General features: G+C 40.3%; 1 protein-coding gene across 4 annotated transcripts in view; it reads right to left on the bottom strand.

Annotated features, from left to right (window-relative positions):
- Window positions 1-1,897: 1,897 nt before the first annotated feature.
- Window positions 1,898-20,061, bottom strand: part of LOC136835137 (HAUS augmin-like complex subunit 1) — a 217,145-nt gene continuing 198,981 nt past the window's right edge. For all 4 annotated transcript variants that reach the window (XM_067098340.1, XM_067098337.1, XM_067098338.1 and 1 more), the window contains 2 exons: window positions 11,227-11,316; window positions 1,898-2,844 (listed from right to left, as the gene is read on the bottom strand). In XM_067098340.1, the coding sequence (XP_066954441.1) occupies window positions 2,695-2,844; window positions 11,227-11,316 (240 nt within the window). In that variant the 3' untranslated portion in view covers window positions 1,898-2,694. The remainder of the gene's footprint in view (window positions 2,845-11,226; window positions 11,317-20,061) is intronic.

The raw sequence follows: 20,061 nt of genomic DNA, 5'->3' as shown, positions 1-20,061 counted from the left end.
CATTTGGTTCCTAACTTATGCTGCCCACTGAACCCTTGCAGAGGCTAAGACTCAAAAATTCCTGATTTCCCATCTAAATGGCAATTCAGGCTCATTATGACTGTTGGCTTTCAAATAAAAAGAAAATTGTTATTATAACAGAAAACTAATTACGTGTCTGTGGAATTTTGACACTGGAAATAAGGCTAATGATGAATTTTTTGTATGGAAAAATTAAGTTGAAAACTTCATTTTTAGAAGTACTAATATATGTCAATTTTCAATTTACTAATCAGCAAAGAAATAAAAAACATGATAACTAGCCGACTAAAACATGGTCAATTAAAATACAGTCAGCCCTTGACTTGTGTGGCTAACTTTCTTTCTTTTTCTTTAAAACTTCAGCTCAAAACCTTTATGGTGAGAGTCAACACACTATAGTAAACCCAGAGGGCTCCAAAGGAAAAGCAGCCTTGTTGGGAATTGAAAACTCATGCTTGAGAAACAACTGAAGAAAAATTTCAGGAGTCACAAGTGCAATATAGTGTCACTTCAACTGAATGGACAGCTCAGGGGTCTGCCCCTTCTGGTAAGTAATAAAATGCACTAAGTAACAAAGACTGGCATATTACCTACAAGATAGGGTACCCTGGGGCCAACTCACAATTCTATATAAAGTATTTAATAGCCTATCCTAAACAATACTTTGTAATCATCATTCACTTTAAAATATTAATTTAATTATCATATGAATTCATATTTCAAAACAACTGCTCTTAAAAATACATGTAGTGCACGTACCTGCTTATGCTTACAAGTTACGTAAAATACTGTATAGATAACACCTATAACATAAAAAACATTAACAGTTTCTTTTTACCATAATAATCCAAAACTTGTCATGAAAAACATAGATGGAGGGAGGGGGTTTTGGCAAACTAACACATTGTAAGCCGATAGTTTATCCTATGGTGATGCATACTTGCACACATACTGAAAAATGTGTAATATTGTTTCCTCAAATGATGCACAAAAAGGTGAGTGTTGGTTGCATATGTGTTTGTGTTTGTTCACATAACACCATCACTGGCACTACTGAGAAAGCGCTGGTCAACATGAGCATATTCATTTATTTGTGCACCTTCCACTCCCACAAGCACAAACGGGAAAGCCTTGGTTGCGTGCGTGCATTCGTTCATCACCATCTGTAATTAGGGGGGTACCCACTAAGGATGAAAGTTCATCCACTTGAGTGTGCTCGGTCCATTGTCTGATAACCCTATTGTTATTTAATGAATTTCTCTGGGAAGTTCAAAATATTTTTATTATTGCACTCTGAGTCCATGAAGAGATGAAATCCATTAAGTTGAGGTACCACTGCATTTGAATTACTTCCCTGCGCACACCAAGAACACAAAGAATACATAGAAACATTGTGAATTAATAAATAGAAGGGTTATAATTATCTGTACTACAATTAGCACCTTACAACGCACTATCATTTACCCACAACTTGAAACTGGTATTCTGATATACACTACATTACTACCTTGCATTACACTTATGTAACTATGGTTTAGAAGTGGAATTGATTGTCCATACCAAAGAATACTGTAATGGAAACTCAAGAAGCAATAATGATATTATTGAGAGAGAGAGAGAGAGAGAGAGAGAGAGAGAGAGAGAGAGAGAGAGAGAGAGAGAGAGAGAGAGAGAGAGAGATTTATATCATTATTAATTACAAGAGGAACTGTGACTGTTATGAATACATAAGCAAATTCAGTGTGTTGTGCCATTTCATGTGGCATATTGAATGTACATAAATTTCATTATATGAGGTGGGGGGGTCATGAAACCAATCTCTTTCATAATTTAAGAAGCTCCTGTAAATATTAAGTATTAAAGAAAAGCTTTTAAACACTATTCATTACACATTTATTATAGAAAAGACACAATCAAATGTCTTACTCATATTTTTCAGAAAATAACTAATAATTTTTACATCAATACAAATGTTTTATAAAATTACTAGAAAATCCTTATTTCTATATATATGAAAAACTATTGTATACCTAAATCTCCAGAAAAAGCTATGAAAGAGAGAAAAAAAGACAAAATAGGAATAAATGTGGAGAAAATAACACAAAATGTGAATGAAGTAATGTTAGCACAAAATACAAACTTGATATTAATCCTTAAACAGCTTATTACATCTGAAGTGCTACGGATTAAAATTACATACTGTACTTAGCATGCATTAATCAAAGTAATAATTAACAATTTCAGGGTACAGTTCACTATTAAGAAAGAGAATCAAATCTAAACATGAAAAAGAAGGGTGATTTACTAATCTTGCAGGTAATAATGAAAGGAAAACACACACATACATGGGAGTATGGTTTCTAGTACTCCTCAACTGCTATCTCCAATTATGTACACTTACAATGAATTGGAAAATGCCATAGGAGTGCAAGGAGTATTGAGCAGAAACAATGGGTTGCTAATTTTCACTTGGCCTCTTTCATCTATTATGTTGAAGTGACTAAACTGTATAATTCTGCCTATGAATAAAACTATGGTGAAAACAATTTTTTCTGTTTTCATTTGATTGTACTCACAGAGGAATAAACCACATAAAAAACTAGCTTTTATATCAAAACAAATGCTTTTTAATCCAAGCCAATTTCCCCTTAAGTCTTCCCGTGTTGGCCTTAATTAGCCTTGTAAAACATCTGTGTTGAAGTTCTCAGAAAATTTCTCAATGAGGGTTGCCAATTCTTGTCTTGCTTCTTGAACTTTAAGTTCTGCCAAGCTCATGTCAGGTGGAAGGGTATAGCTTCTAAGCTGCTTTTCCAGGGTTTTTATCTACAAGAAAGGAAATAGTAATTGATAAATTTTAGACAAGAACTAGTATAAACCTAATTTCCATTAATAATATTGGTTTGGAACTGCCTGAATGCTCATTTCAAATCCTTTAATATTCAGTAACAATTCAAATATGTAATGTACTGAATCAGTAAATATTTCATTAAAAAATTCTAAAATTGCATGCAACATCAATATGGTTACAAGATTTCAGGCATACCAGACAATGTTCTAAGTTGTTTTTTCCAGTGTTTATGTGGTAGAAAAAATAAACATTCACCCACAATAGATAATTTAACAATATTATAAATATATAAAATAAATTTTCTTTAAGACCTAATAAATCATAGCTATGGATTATTTTTATTATAAGTTCATACTTTCCTTTTGCAGAATCATTGTTTTCTGTTTATTTTAGCATTTAAGGATATATTTTTTATCTGAATGGAAATATTTTCTATCAAATCTGTTCTATTTAGTGATCTCAAGCACCTGACAACATTGCCCTACTGTTCTAGTTTTTTTTCAAGTAGAGCTTGCAATGTAATATTCTTGTTTTATCTTTTTCTATTATGTGGAAGCTTGCTTTATTACTCAATGGCCTATTATCTTTATTCCATAAGATTATCATCTCATTCTCTTGCCATGACTCTGTACCAGATACAAATTCTTCCTAAAATAAAGAAAGCTTATCATTTGCCTATCAAATTATGTAATTTTCATATGGAGGGCTGACTTTTCATATGACTGCACACCAAAGTTCTCAGAATTACAATGATTTAAGTGGCAACATTGCAAAAATGAGTTGCCAGTATTTTGGAAAATTTGTACAATACAAAATGAATCATGTCCTATCACTTCTTCTATATGCTGTACAAGTACCACCACTACTGCTTCTACTAAAGAAATAATTCAATAAGAACTACTCCCAAATAATTATAAACATTTACTTTAGTAACAACAGAAAAGACATAAAAAGAATAAAAAGTTTCTTACCATTTCACCATCTTAACACATTACAGTATTCTTCAGCACCACGAAATGTATTAAATTAAATTAGCGATGTATACTAAGGAAATAAAAAAATTCCTTTACTTTCTTTTATTTATATAGGCTATATGTATATGCTTTGTTTGTGAGATATATTTTATTGTGCAAATAATATAGGATATTAGGAACTGATGTACTGGTTTTATTGTCAAATGATCTTATTTTTCCCTTAATTCTGACTGAATTATAGATTTATGATGATCTATCTCCCCTTTAATTCTCAGCTTAATTATGTTGAGGCTTATTCTTTCAGAGATGTCTCACTCAGTATGTAAAAATGACATTTTTATGATAAAATGATGTTTCATTATACTTACCAAAACACTGTAAAAGCTTTTATCTCTTTAAAATCGACACGTCCAAGATATAAATTTTCAAACTTTGTTTGGAACGCTGATACAATTGGCGGGAGACCCAACCTCACCGGATGCCGGTGGGGGTAGCGTGGCAGGAGACATACCCATAGACCCAGGTCAGTTTCATTCTCGGTATACACAATTAGTGAAAACCTGAGATAACGTCTCCCCCTGCGGGGAGGAGGAGGCCTTTACGTTACAGTGTTTTGGTAAGTATAATGAAACATCATTTTATCATAAAAATGTCATTTTCATTATAATGACTTACCAAAACACTGTAAAAGCTGATTCCACATTTAAGGTGGAAGGGCAGGGGATGAGGTACCAGTTATTGAAAGGTTACACACAAAAAAAAAAAAAGAAAAGGAACAAACTCTAGCCATGGGTATCTTAGGGATCCATACCAACAAAAGGGCAGGAGTCACCTTACCTGGTATATGGGCTTTTGCAGGGAGGTACTGCTGCTGGTTGAAGCTCCATTACCTGCAGAGGCCTTGGGCGTAAGCACTGCTAGCCACTCTGCTCCATAACAACCCAATCAGTCAGGGAAGTACACCGCTGACTAAGACAAGGGGTGACTTCCTTTTGCTCTTGCCCTGAGCAATTGGAAAGCAACCAGACTGAAAAACGGGTCTCACCGCCTAACCTAAAAACAATTAAATACATCCCCTTCCCTATACCCTCAGCAGCTCAACTAGAATGGAGGGTACTCCAGGTGAACTGAGCACCCCGGCTTCCCATTAACTCAGCAACCATAAAACCATAGGGGAAGGAAGGATAAGGAACCTACCCCCTAGTGTGTTCCCCTAAAACCAAGCCTGCTACCCCGATCACGGGACCTAACGCAAAACAGGTCCTGATACGCAACCGACCTCCCTAAGGTAGTGAGACGCAAAACACCGACTTCGACCTCCAGAAGGTGCTCTGTGTGATCTGCGAAAAAGTGACTTATTATGACGGAAAGCCACTGAAGTTGCTATTGAGCGCACTTCGTGAATGTGAGACTTGACTAGGCGTGCGTCCTCTTCGTTGATGTGCCTGTGCGCCTCTAAGATGAGTTCCTTGACGAAGAAAGCCAGGGCATTCTTGGATAAAGGTTTGGTTGGATCTTTCACTGAACACCACAGGTTAGAGGAACGTCCTCTGATGCTGGCCGTTCTGGCTAAGTAAGTTTTGATAGCTCTAACGGGCACAAAGAAGCCTCCAATTCTTGAGGGCCAGCCACTTGGAGAGGTTCTGAATGGTAAAGGACCGAGGCCACGGGTTGGAAGGAGACTCGTTCTTGGCCAGAAAATTCAAGGTGAACGAGCAAACAGCATTACGTTGTGAAACCCACTTCCTTGTCAATGGCTTGTATTTCACTAACCCTCTTTGCCGTTGCTAAAGTAACTAGAAAAAGGGATTTCTTAGTGAGGTCTCTAAGAGAAAGATCTTCTAAAGGTTCGTACCTTGGAGACATCAACCACCTCAAAACTACATCTAAATTCCAGGCAAGGGCAGGTTTTGGGGTCTTAGCTGTGTCTAAGGACTTGAGGAGGTCTGACAAGTCTCGTTATTTGATAGGTCTAACCCCCTATGGTAGAAGACGGAGGACAGCATAGCTCTGTAGCCCTTGATGGTTGATGGCATCAATTTTCTTGAATCCCTCAAGTAAATGAAAAAATCGGCCAGTTGAGTTATCGACGTCGAAGAAGAGGAGATACTATTTTTTCTACACCAGTTCCTGAAGACTGTCCACTTGGATTGGTATAATTTGCTCGAGGAGTCCCTTCTGCACCTCGCAATAGCCTCTGCAGCCTTGCTTGAAAAACCTTGCGCTCTGATGAGTTTCCTGACAGTCTGAAGCCTGTCAGAGCGAGAGTGGACAATCCCTGGTGGAACTTCATTAGGTGGGGTTGTCTGAGAAGCGACTTCTTTTGAGGAGAAGCCTTGGGAAGTCTATCAGGAGATCTAGCAGGTCCAGGAACCACTCCTTCCTTGGCCAGAACGGGCAACGAGGATCAGCTCGACCTTCTGATGGAATTTCACTTTTTATCACCTGCCTGATGAGCCCGAAAGGAGGGAAGGCATAGGCAAACAGGTTCGTCCAGTCTAGGAACATGGCATCCACCAAGTGAGTCAGTGGGTCTGGAACTGGTGAGCAGAACACTGGGAGACGATGGTTCTTGGAGGTAGCGAAGAGATCTATTATGGGAGTGCCCCACAGATTCCACAGATCTAGGCACACTTGCGGGTGCAGGGTCCACTCCGTGGGAGAGTCTGGTTCCGACGGCTCAGTTGGTCCGCCAGGACGTTCAGCTTTCCTGCACAAACCGAGGGAACAGGGCCACCCTGTTGCTGTCCGCCCACAGAAGAAGGTCCCTCGCAGCTTTGAACAGGGCGAAGGAATGGGTACCTCCCTGTTTCCGGCTGTAGGCTAGAGCCGTCGAGTTGTCGGCGTGAACAGCGACTGCTTGGCCTGAGACGTGGGTCGAAAAGTCCTGGAGAGCGAGGTGAATGGCCAACAGTTCCTTGACATTGATGTGGAGCTTCTTCTGTTCGTCCGACCAAACTCCTGGCGTCCTGAGGTTGGCTAGATGTGCTCCCACCCAACACTGGACGCGTCTGAGAACATCTGCAGGGATGGTTGTCTTGGGAGGAGATCCAGACCCTCCGAAAGCCTTTCCGGCGATTTCCACCAGAGAAGATGCCCCTTGACGTCAGGGGGAATGTTGAAGACCGTGGAGTCCGTTTGGGTCCTTCTGTCCCAAGAGCCCTTGAGGAAAAACTGTAAGGGGCTCATGTGCAGACGGCCTAACCTTACAAATTGCTCTGCTGACGACAGAGTTCCCAGGAGAGCCATCCACTGACGGGCGGAGCAACTGTCCAGGAGGAGAAACTTCTCCACCGTCTGAAGGCAGGAGGAGACCCTTTTGGGAGACAGAAAAGCCTGAAAAGCTAGACTGTCCAGAGTCATCCCCAAATAAAGAATCCTCTGTGAAGGAACTAAGCTCGACTTTTCCATGTTTATCAGAATCCCTAAGTCCCGAGCTAACCTTAGGGTTCTGTGAAGGTCCTCCATGCAGCGGTCCCTTGATGATGAATGGAGTAGCCAGTCGTCTCCAGGTGCAAGGAGATCCGAACTCCCTCCAGGTGGAGCCAATGACCTATCGGGCGAGAATCCTGGTGAACACTTGCGGGGCTGTCGACAGGCCAAACAGAGGGCCCGGAACTGGTAAACTCTGTCCTGAAAACAAAGCGAAGATACCTCCTGGAGTCCTGATGTACTGGAATGTGGAAGTAGGCATCTTCCATGTCGAGGGTCACCATCCAACCCCCCGAGTTAGTGCCTGAAGAACTGAGCGGTTTGTTTCCATGGAGAACTTGGTTTCACTAAGTACAGATTGAGAGCACTTACGTCGAGAACTGGCCTCCAACCCCTGATGACTTGGGGACTACAAACAGGCGGTTGTAGAAACCTGGGGTTGACACGTCCTGCACTACTTTGATGACCGCTTTCCCTAAGAGAGACCGGACTTCTGTCTCTAGGGCCAAAAACTGACTGAGCCTCTTGAGTATGCTGTCAGGAAATGGGAGAATTGGAGAGAGAGGAGGTTGGGCGAACGGAAGGCGGTAGCCTAGCTGGAGCACTTGCACCACCTGCACTGATCTGCACCTCTGTCTCTCCATTCCTCCCAAAAGAGGCTGAGTCTGGCCCCCACCGGCGCATGGAGGACAGGGATCCTACTTACTGGTATGACAACCTTGTGGCTTCGAGGAGAACTTGTGACCCCTGGAGTTGGAGTGGGACCTTGAGTAAGGTTTGGACCTGGAGTTACGAAACGGATGCCTGTTAAGAGGAGATACCATCTTGGTCAAAGGAGCGGGAGCAGGCCTCGGTCTGGTGGAAGACATAGACAGGATGTGTGACGACGCCCTCTTATCCATGGCTGACAGGACGTCTTTCACTACTGCTTCTGGGAAGAGGCCCTCCTTGTCAAAGGGTGTGAACATCAACACCGTTCTCTGCGAAGAAGTCACAGCCTTAGACAAGAACGAGCACCAAGTTTCCCTCTTCTTCAGAGTGGCCATGGCGAAGAGGGAGGAAATTTCGCCTGCCGCATCATGGATAGCGATATCGGTGCAGGAAAGGAACCCCGTGATTTTCTCCAAGACGTCTTCTGCGACATTAGCCTGCTCCACCTGTTTAAAAATAGCTCCCATTGACCAATCGATAAAGCTGACAATCTCTAGGAGCTTGAAGAGGTTCCTGGAAAAATGTTCTACATCTAGGGCAGAAAAGAAGGTCTTGGCTGCCTCGAATGAAATGCGTCTTGAGGGGTCCACAAGGGCCAAAGTCCCCTTGTGCTGAAATTGCAGATCCCAGTGAAGGAGAAGCTCCTGTGCTGTAATAATTTTGCCTCCTTTTTGACAGCTTTGAAGGAGGGCAAAAAACCACTTACCGAGGACCTCTTAGCTTCCAACCACGCCTCTACCTCTTTAATGCTTTCTTGGAGGCGTGGAGAGTACCAACTTGGAAGTGAAGTGGCAGGACCTTGTTTTCCTAGACGCAACGTAAAAGTCGGAGAAGAGGGGCTGTCGGCTGAAAATGTTGATGGTATGACTGCAGCAGAAAGCTGAGTAGAGAAGCGTAATGTGAAGAAGGCCCCGATTCACTTGGGTCTTCCTCTTCACCAGAAAGAATCGGTTCCGTGCCCAGACCGTCCAGGAGTTGAGGAGGAACGACTTCTTTATCCTCAGGAATTCCAAGGACTTTGCGGACTACCTTTTCCAGCTTCTCTTCCAACAGAATAGACTCCTGGGAGGCGAGGATGTAGCCAAAGGAGCAGACACTTTCTGTGTAGGAGGAGGAGTAAGAGGCCCGGGCACTTGCGGCGGAACTTCCTGGAGAGGGCTAGGCCTCTTGACTGCACTAGGTGACCTGGGAGGAAGCGTCTGAAATGTATTTTCTTGATCGGATCCCACGCTGAGCAACCAGGTATAGGGCTGGCTGTCCTTTTCTTGAAGAGTTTAGTAACCCTAGGGCAGGAATTATCCGAAGATTGCCTCTTTAAGGGCCGAGAGGCCTGATCCCACTTAAACAGATGACAAGGAGGGGATCTGAAGAGCTGGAATACGAAGAGACTGAAGATGAACTGCTGCTACTCACCTGAAGAGCTTAACCTTAGGTAGTTCCGTTTTAACTGCGACCGCCTTGATGAAGCTTCTGGGGACACCATCCTGTGATGTCGGCGATGGCGAGAAGATCGGCGCGTCGATGGATCACTTTCATCTCTCCCTGAAGCTTTTCGGCGCTCGAAGGAGTCAAGCTTACTACTTCCGCCACCAGGACTAAGGCTTTCCTGTGCCTTTGAGGACAAGCCTGCTCGTGGGCAATAATTTCTGACCTTTTACGCCAGCGCCGGACTGTCTTCTAGCCTCAGAAGGCTGAGCGGGACAGTTGCCTTTGCTCAAAAGATTCAGAAAAAACGAGCAGACTCGCCTGAAACGCGATCGCGAACAACCACATTGTTATCACCAACACCAACACTGACGTCATCACCGGCGCTAATGCCCGGACTACGGGCGAACGCACTAAACTTAAGACCGACTCCATGAAACCGTTCATTTGCGCTTCCATTTGATTTCTGAAAAGAACAAATTCTGATTTATCAGCCTCGAGGCTGGGCTTGGCTTTAGGGAAAACATACTGGGAAGCTGGTGAAGAAGAGGGGGAATATGAGAGGGGAAAGAGCAGCGGGAGGGGGTAGAGAGGAGGGGGAACAGGTAGAGGAGGAGGAAGGAACAGCCGGTAGAGGAGGTGGCGCCAATGCCACCACTGAAGAAGATGATAGCCCTAGCTTCCTTACGCAAAGGCTTTCCTATCCCTATCCTAACCAGCTTTATCTGATGGGAACTGTATGTTTGCCAAAACTCCTGACTCCATTCCATACCTTCACTGCATGTGTTCTCCTGGGAACACTCTTGACCCCTACATGCTGTACACAAAGAATGGCGATCGTATTTAAGTTTAACTAGTTTGGCGGAGCACAAATTCCCTGCGCAAACTCTGGATCCAGAGAAGCTTGAATCCGACATAGCTACAAATTCCCAGAGCTAGGCTAGCTAGATTAATAAACAGGCAATTGAGTACTTCACCAAGGAGAGACATACAACTAAGCACAAGCAGACAAAGGAAACCAAACAGTTTGAGGCAGATGGACGCGAGATGCATTCCCAATACGCCGAGAATGAAACTGACCTGGGTCTATGGGTATGTCTCCTGCCACGCTACCCCCACCGGCATCCGGTGGGGTTGGATCTCCGCCAATTTTATCAGCGTTCCCAACAAAGTTTGAAAATTTATATCTCGGACGTGTCGATTTTAAAGAGATAAAAGCTTTTACAGTGTTTTGGTAAGTCATTATAATGAAATTGAAGAAATTCTGTTCCAGTCTTCCAAACACAATAATCAAGGAATAAGACACTTGTTTCTGAAACTATTTTGGATTTTCTCTCTCACTATTGGGCCTTATGTGACATGGGAATGAAGTAGTTCCTCTGCTATCAAGCTCATCTGCCTTTTGACATAAAACTGACCTAGCAACAAGATGAATTAGACTCCTCCCTCCCTTTGAATTTTTTCACACTGCCTAAGCAGACAAGAAACCCATATGCTATTGTTAAAGGTTGTAACACTGCCTGCCAACCCACTACCACTTGCCACTGAGTGCTAGTGCAGGCTACCAGAGGAATAGAAAATGAGCTAACTACTTGTGTTGTAATGTGCATTAACACTGCCAACTGTAAAGATAATGGAACCACTACTACTATGGATGCACTGATGATAACTGCATTCATGGACACCTTGCAGTGATGAAATTACATAACTAGCATAACAACATGCTATCATCTAATAATGAAATCTTAAAAAGTCAACACACAATACTAAAAATGAAGATTTGAAATTCTGGACCAAAAATAAAAAAACTCCTACCTCTTCCTCAAGGGTCTGAAGACGAGCCCATTCAGCCGATATGTTTCCATGAGTAATTTCCTTTGTTAGCCCTACTTGGCTTAACTTTGCCTGAGGATATAAGCAACTTGATACAAATTTTCAAATAATGAGACAGTTCTTAAAACAATCATGCTATTATACAGGGCAGCAAATAAATAAGAAGTCACTCAAAATACTGTACTGATAAAAAAAATTCACAGATTTGTTAAACTCCAATTTCAAGCAAATAAGTATAAAATTGTCTAAAAACTTACTTTAGGTTACATAAATTTACATGCTATTTAAATAATATTAATTATTTCTCTTTCTCCTTATATGCCATACTTCAGAGTTATAGCATTATGCTAACATACTCTGCCCTAAAATGGAAGACTGCACTATCTGCAAAAATACAAAACTGAGAAAAATGGTAAATACTGCAGTTTTCCCTTGCTTACTATCGGTTTTGGATACTGCAAATGGGACCCCATAAATAAAGCATTGAAGAATCATTCTGAAGTCGCAGTAACTTGTGTATTAGTATTTCACAAGCCCAATAGGTGGCATATCTCAATTTCAAAAATTTTGCAGATACTGCATTTTCCATTTTAGGGCAGTACTGTTGGGGTACTGAAGACTCCTACTACAGTATCTTGCACAGCAACAAACTATCACATTCACTCTCCTGCAATCCCCTCACTGAAAGCTATATTTCATAAAAGTGATATTCTACCCTTCCTTATAAAAATTTTTATCTATTCAGTTTATTTCAAACTTGTCTCAGAGAAATCACATGCTGAAACTTTGTTCATGACAACCCATGTATCATATTAAAGACTTATTTGTGGTCTTGAATATCCCCCAGATTCACAGTCTCCTGTCCACTGAAGTAGTAAACTTTCACAAAACTGGTGGCACCTGGACTCACATCCATCCACCACCCAGCTCATATTTTCTGAGCCTGCTGAGACATCAAACACTCTGCCCAGTGCTCCCAAACCTGTTTTCCTCATAAGATTTATCAGTTTTTCAAACCATACTTTTGCACATTAAAAATACATATGCACATTAAAAATATTTAATACACTCAACTCTAGTGACAGTACGTCCACAAAGCATACGAGCCACAAGCCAATCAGCAACGAGGGAAGCTGGTACCCTGCTGTGTGATTGGCTACTTCCAACCCTTCCAGCCAACAGTGTGTCGTCATGGAGTTTCCTTATACTGTGAGGCATATACAGCAATATTATAGTAAAATATCTTTAACAGGATTAAAATTATAGTACTGATAATATACAGAGAGAGAGAGAGAGAGAGAGAGAGAGAGAGAGAGAGAGAGAGAGAGAGAGAGAGAGAGAGAGAGAGAGAGAGAGAGAAACTGAGGTATGTTTACATCGGAAACAAACAAATACGAGAAATGGCTGTTTTGAGATTTTGAAGGTTTGAAGGATTTTACTTTAACAGTAAGTATATGCTGGTTTACCTTTGCATCATATTTACATACAAAAATAAAAACACAAATTTTTCTTACAGATTTTATACTTAAAAGCATGAAAACTTATAAATTACTTTGAAAATTAAACAAACAGTTCTACAGGGTTTTTTGAGGATTTCGCAAATTTTGTAATTTGTGAAAAAATCGTGGATGCAAATTAGCTAAGTTCCAATGAAAATTTTGCAAATCTGTGAATTCGCATAACCTGAAGCTCATATGCACAGGGTATTACTGTACATTCATGCGGATCTACTTCCAACGGCTATTATTCCGCCGGTAATGATGTCACAGGTGTTGAGAAAATTGTCCGCATTTCTCCTAAAGGAATACCAAAGTACTTTTTCGTAATGATGAGCTTTGTAAAAAATCTTAGAGATAATGATTTAATATATTTTTGGTATGATAATTCCAATAATTATTTATTTTATTTATGTACCAACTAACGTAGCCTATAGGCTACATAACCTTTACCTAGTGCTTGGGAATAGACCAGGTAATCAGAGGTTATGAAATGTTTAGAAAAATACAGTATAGATATCCATTAGGTTTGTCTTAATTGGGTTAAGAAGCATTTGTGAATAAATCCTTGAAGGCAATGTTGCTATGGTAATTGTAAGTTAATATTTTAATACAATACTATTATTTTATGGATATGACCCACTGATCATGTTTCCTTATATCATACTGTGGACATGTACTTGTGACCACGTAGACCTGGATTAATATGAAGTGTTTGCGGCCTATCCTGTGACAGAGGTAGCTAACACTAGGTAGTTTTTATTAAAAATTTGTTCCTTTTATCTCTACTGGGCGACTATTATTACACAGGCCCTACACATTGCCTGTGCCACAGAGAATTGCTTAGTCTGCTTTTTGCCTGTGGAAATGGCTCTTAACTACCTGCCATGAGCCAGCCCTTGATGGAATAAAAGAGAATCTGGTTGAAGGCTGGACATGTGTGAGATATGCCACATGCTTTTTTTTTTTTTAACGTTAGTTTAACCAGACCACTGAGTTAATATTAACTCTCCTAGTTCTGGCCAAAGGATTAGACAAGCTATTTAAACTCTAATAATTTAATTAAACCTAGCGACATATGTTAATCTAAGAACTAATTAAGTTAATTAAGAATATATTAAAAATTATTCTATGAATCTTATATTTTATCGTATAAATGATTAAATTTAAGGAATTTTAAAATATTAAAAGTGAAAATTTGTCATTTTCTGACAGTATATCTTTAAAGGAATATCTTCTAAATAAAATGTCTCTTTGGATTCTATATTTTGGACAAACCTTTAAAATATGCTTTACTGTTATTTGTATATTTCAAGCATTGGTATAACCATGGGGTTAATTACTCATCAGGTAACCATGTGTCAGTTTAGTGTGACCAATTCTTAGCGTGTCAACATTACTGAAAATCTGCGGCAATTCTGATAGGATGATGGCCACGGGTCTACAGTTTCTTTTACTTTCTTAATTTATTGTTAAGATTGCTTTCCCTCCAGTTATTTTGCCATTTCTTCTTAATCACCGCTTTACTGTATCTAGTATAATCTTCTAATGGTAATAATTCTGCTGATATTGGGAGTGTTCTAGCCTCTTTTGCATAGGTGTCAGCTTTTTCATTGCCTTCTAATCCTATGTGAGATGGTATCAACATAGAGTAACAGATATCTTTTGCATTTTCATTTCATGTAATGTATGCCTAATTTCATTTACAATTTTATTTTTTGGAGTATAAGAGTTTATTGCATTTATTGAACTTAGTGAATCGCTAAAGATGGTTACTTCATTAAACTGGTTTTTCATATATAGTTGTTAATGCTGTTTTTATTGCTAGTAATTCAGCAGTGAACACTGATGCTTTGTTATGTAAAGAGGCTTGGCTCTTTATATTGTTTCCGTAAACAGCGAGTCCAACTCCCATATCATCTTTGGAACCATCAGTTTTGGTGGCAAGTTTAAATGATGAAAGAGCTCATTTTTAAATTGCCTATATCAGTTATAGGTTTCAACAGGAGTATGGAAGGAGACCACTGTACATCTTTCCAGCAAAACTGTGGCAGTATATTTCCATTCCTTTCTGAGCAGAATCCACATTTTGGCCAATACTCCAAGAGCTGTGGATTCTAGGAACTCCCACTTGAACTCCTCCATTGGAGACAAGTCTCTTCTTGGGAGAGAGGTCACTGATACCTGACATTAAGTGGATATAGCCACTGAAATTTCCTTTCTGAATCTGGGAGAGAGAACAGTCTTCTTTACACAAGACAAATACTTCAAATTAGAATCTTGTCTTTCCCATGCAGCAATCATGTATTGAGGGGACCATGATAGGGTCCAACCAACCCCAACTGAAGTGTTTGTACCTTCTAGGGGGTACTGACAGATCCTGGACTTCTATACTGCTAGGCAGTGGTGATAAGACTACCTTGGCTCAATCAGTTTATGCAAGCTTCCTTGATAGGGAAATTCCGTTTGCTGTACAGTAGCTCACTGAGATAACGGATTAAAGGGTCACAGGTATGTATATTTATACCCTGTACCCCTTAAACTACTGTAAAACACTTACACTGCCTATTCTAACAGTTCACTGCCTAATTTAATGGGTCAAACAAAAATATATCATAAATTATACTAAAACAATTTAATATTTCAAACAAAAATACACCCCTAAACCATCATCCCAGAAAACCCAAAGTCATCTTACATTACCCTCCTACAAACCAGTCACTCTTAAGTATACAAACCCCTAAAATGCTTATAACAATGATTTACTAATTTTAAAATATTAATATTAATGTAAACAGAGCAAAATATCTATACAGTATAATACAAATTAAATAAATGTCTTACAGAAGTGTGACAACTAGTCAAGTTACTCCTGTATACGTAAGCATATTCGTTTTCTCTCACAGTACCATTCCGTTTTCTTTTTTGCTATAAAGCATATACCATTTGTATAAACAAACAGTACTCATAAAGTAAGATAAAAGCCTTATTATTAATATAAATTGCAGGGCAGTAAAAGCTTTAGCATAATTTTTAAAGTTGAAAGCAATGTGTAAATTAATAAAGGAACAATAACAATAACAAACTTTACCTAGCTGTACAATAAACATGGAAAATATCTGAGTAAAATAATAAGTAAAAATGAATTAAATTAGCCTAGCCTCGATCTGGAGGTGAAAACCCTCATATCGATATTTCCATTTCACACCGATATATCCGGAAGTATGATGTACCACAGTCCGTTATCTCAGTGAGCTTCTGTGCTTTCTACTCTGCCAGGCAGTGATGATACAACTGCCTTAGCTCATCAATTCATGCAGGCTTCCCTAATAGGAATTTCAGCTTGCTGTATCTTCTATACTGCCAGGCAGTGATGATACAACTGCCTTGGCTCATCAGTTCATGCAGGCTTCCCTGATAAGAAAATTCCGCTTGCAATGCTTTCACAATTCCGGGAGAAAATCATGAATAGTATCACGGATGACCCCAAGAGAATGTAACTCCTTTGAGGACTCGCTACTGACCATCAGCACAGAGATGCTACCCATGATTCCCAAGAAGAATTCATGTGTCCTGGATATGGAATTGGGTGTTATATGTAAAAATTTCTCATCCTCTAAACTTGAGGAATGAGAGGCTGCACAGTCTGCCCGGGCAGAGATAGGATTCTCACCGAAAATCTAGGTCATGGGAACAGGGTAATAAAAACCTAAGCTCAAAAAAAGGTGATTCAGTTGTCTAGATCCCTGTTGAAATCAGGATGGATAATAAGAGACAGCCTAATCACTCCCAGAGCTCCGACTGGTAACAACTGAGACCAGGTTGGACAATAAAACCTCAAATCAGAATGTAGTACGGGCACCAATACCTTCCCCTCAGAATGATACTGATAACCCTTGGCAAGACACCTCAGTTTGCATCCTTTAACCAGATGGAAAATATCTCAATAATGAAAGGAAAACTGACTGAAGTTGAGCATACAGAATTTCAGGACAGAGCGGCCTTTAGCAATCCTCAATGGTGCTTGGTCCCTCATTCAATAGGAATTCAGAAACCATTGAAGGAGATGGTTACTCTGCCTAATAATATAGCAATGAGAACCATATAAAAGCAACCATATTAATAAAAGCAATTGAAGAAAATTTTCTTAAGTTTAATACAAAATATAGTACAACAACAATTTTACAGAACCAATAACCTCTCAGGGAGGCATCAGCCTTCTGTCTCTTCACTTTTGAAACAGTCATGTAAAGATGGAATTTCAGAATTTTGTGATGACTGGGAAATGAGATTTTATAGCAGAAATAAAGCCATTTGTCTCCACCATCCCAGTATCTGATAGTGCTACAAAGGAATGAGCAACATTTGTCCTCCCTTATGAGAGAAAAAAGCTCCCATTGGTCATGGCTTCCCAGCCATTTGGGATCCTTACGGGCAAAATCGCAGGACAGCCATGGCTGAATTTTATGCTAGCCTCCACCCAATTAAAGTTTCCAGTGTCTTCCAGAACAATGTTCACTGCAGTAGCCAAAACATTTATGTGGACCCTATTGGGAGTACTCTATGACTTCTTGGAGTGTCGCATTACAGCTTGAAAGGAAGCATTGGTGGGCTCCAACATTTTGCAACCCAATGTAACTTCCCTACTGCTTAATTCCCCTATCTGTTGGGAACCTTTTTGAAGAGTCTGTTGTTGCACAACTCACTGAATGAGCCCGACAACAGAAGTGCACAATATGTAAGTACTTTTTCAAAAAACCAGACTCCCTTTTAAAAAGGGGCCATAGAGAAAGATGGCTTTATTCGCCACCACTCTTCAGCGTCCCCAAGCAGCATTTCTCCAAACAAAACAAACATATGTTTTGCATAAATTTTATATATAGAGGGAGTTCAGGAATGAAGGATCGGCAGACTCCTAGTAAAAATCTTGGCATGTTTCTTAATGAGAGTGCAGAACAGTAAAAATTTTCATCTTAACAAGTTCCATCACCAGCAGACTTTTTCTGAGTCTGGGACTTTGTTGGGCTACTCTTTGCGGCCAGCTGTCTCTTCCCAAAGCATTCAAACCAGAATAAGGAAGGACTTAGAGTTATTCCCTGCATAGCCCAGTTTTTCCAGACGACAATTTGAATGAAGTTGGGCCTGTTACAGTTTGAGTTTGTGGTAGATCTAATCCTGAGATTGTGACTGTAGGATTTAACAGAGTTTGGCTCTCACATGCCAGGAAAAGGCTTTGTGATCATCTTCATCTGAGTTTGAGAAGATACTGGCAAAAAGGCCAACCTGACTCCACCATCTGTACAAGTGATAATACATATGGATGCCTCCTTGACAGATTAGGGAGGCCACTGGGAGGATTGTCAGGTGGTGGGAAGATGATAACCTGTTCTGAGGGAGTGTCATACCAGCTTCCTGGGGCTATTGGTTGTCTTTCCATCTCATAAAATTGAAAGCTCCAAAAGGGACCAACATTATTTGATCCTAAACAATATCACTGCAATGTCATATCAAGAGGTTAGGCTCATGCCGAGCTCTTCTGAAGTCAGCAATTGCTAATACGTTTCCACGACCCGAAAGTGGACCGGTTTGCCAAATGCAAGAACCATCAACTTCCAGTGTATGTGTCTGAACCTAACATTCAGGCAATAGCAAGAGATGTGTTCCTACAAAACTGAAACAAATGGAGGACAATATACCCTTTTCCTTCATTGTCCCAGATTTTGAAAGCTCTGAACAATCCACTATCTTTTAACGGAACTGCTTGCCTAGCGGCCTTGAATTAGCCAAACAGTCACTGGTCCCTTATTCAACAACAGGTGGAAGAATAGATTCCATTGCTGTCCACTGTTCTATCCCAGACAGGAGGAGGAGAAATTGTCTATGCATCCTCCCTTCTGAGCTGTGACCCTCACATGGAATTTTAAATCTAGTCTACTGTGAAGGTTATTTGCCTCATATTGCTAGGTATCTAGTGCAAAAACTAAGGACTTCATCTATCCAACATACCATTCCATATAGAAAATGTGGTTAGATTACCTCCACAATGAGAACCCAGTTGAAATCTGTTAAAACAGTTTTACATTCTATTATCTTTTGAGGTCAAGCACCTTGCTATTATAACAATCATGGCATACAAGGCAGCATTGGTGGAACCCTTGCTTTATGGTTTGGAATTTATTCTAACATACAAATTGTTAATTCCATTCTCCAGTCTTTTACACCGCAAAGGTCAGCTCCTGCAAGGTTTCCCATTACCTGAATAAGGTTCTTAGACTCCTGTCATCCCCTCAATTCATGGGCCCAATACAACTACAACTCATATACTCAAAAAGGCAGTCTTCTTGACTGCTTTGGCATTAGGAGCTCGGATTAGTGTACTGGGCTCTCTTACAAGGACAAAATTTCACCTCTAATACATCTAGTTGTCATTTGCTGTTGTCTCCTGGCCTATCATTCCTAGCCAAGAATGAGAACCTTTTTAAAGGGAAAATCCCCTTTTCTGATAACAGAATTACGCCCGGTTCAAGCATTTACGGTTTACCTAGATGTCATGGCAAACATCCCAGAAGGTCCTGTTTTTCCCACCCTTGGCTGAGAATCATTTTAGTGGCCATTATTAAAAAGGCAGACACTCACTCCTTTCCTAAGTCACATGACATCCGAAAGGTGAGTATATCATAAACTTTCTTCAGAAATGTTTCCTTCAAAGAAGTCTTTGAGTAAATGGAGTGGTTATTAGAGACAATATTCCTGAACTGATGAAGGTGCAATAATCCGACAGCCAGGCCCAAAATAATTAGGTAAGTCACTGTAGAATCACAATGGATAATACATTTATAGGCTTCTGTCTCATGTTCTTTATTGCCAGACCCAATGGGTATCTGGAATAAAGAAAAAGGTTGATAAACTGTGACTTTACCTTGAATAAAAAATTCCTGGAACACTATTGCCATGAGAATGGTGGTCAAGCAGACATATTGCTGGGGAAGACACAATAATCCTGTAGCCAGAGCTGATATAATTAGGTAAGCCACCTTCACACAAGAAAGAATAATAATACATATATAGGTTTGTGTATTGATTCCTGTTCTTTATTGCCAAACCCTGTGGGTATTCAGAATAAAAAAAATGGTTGATAACCTGTGACTATACCTTAAGGGCTCCATAGACATTATGATCGCCGTATCTGGTCACTTGAACCGAAGTAAACCTCACTGCCTATGGTGTTCTCCTCTGACCAAAAGTGGGTGGAGTCCGTTGGCCTCTCAGACCAGCTCGCAACCTGCCATTGCCAGGTTCGTGGCTTCCGTTTTAGTTCAGA

This window comes from Macrobrachium rosenbergii, chromosome 55 (assembly GCF_040412425.1).
Source record: "Macrobrachium rosenbergii isolate ZJJX-2024 chromosome 55, ASM4041242v1, whole genome shotgun sequence".
NCBI classification, from domain to species: domain Eukaryota; kingdom Metazoa; phylum Arthropoda; class Malacostraca; order Decapoda; family Palaemonidae; genus Macrobrachium; species Macrobrachium rosenbergii.
This window is presented reverse-complemented; position numbering and strand designations above follow the sequence as displayed.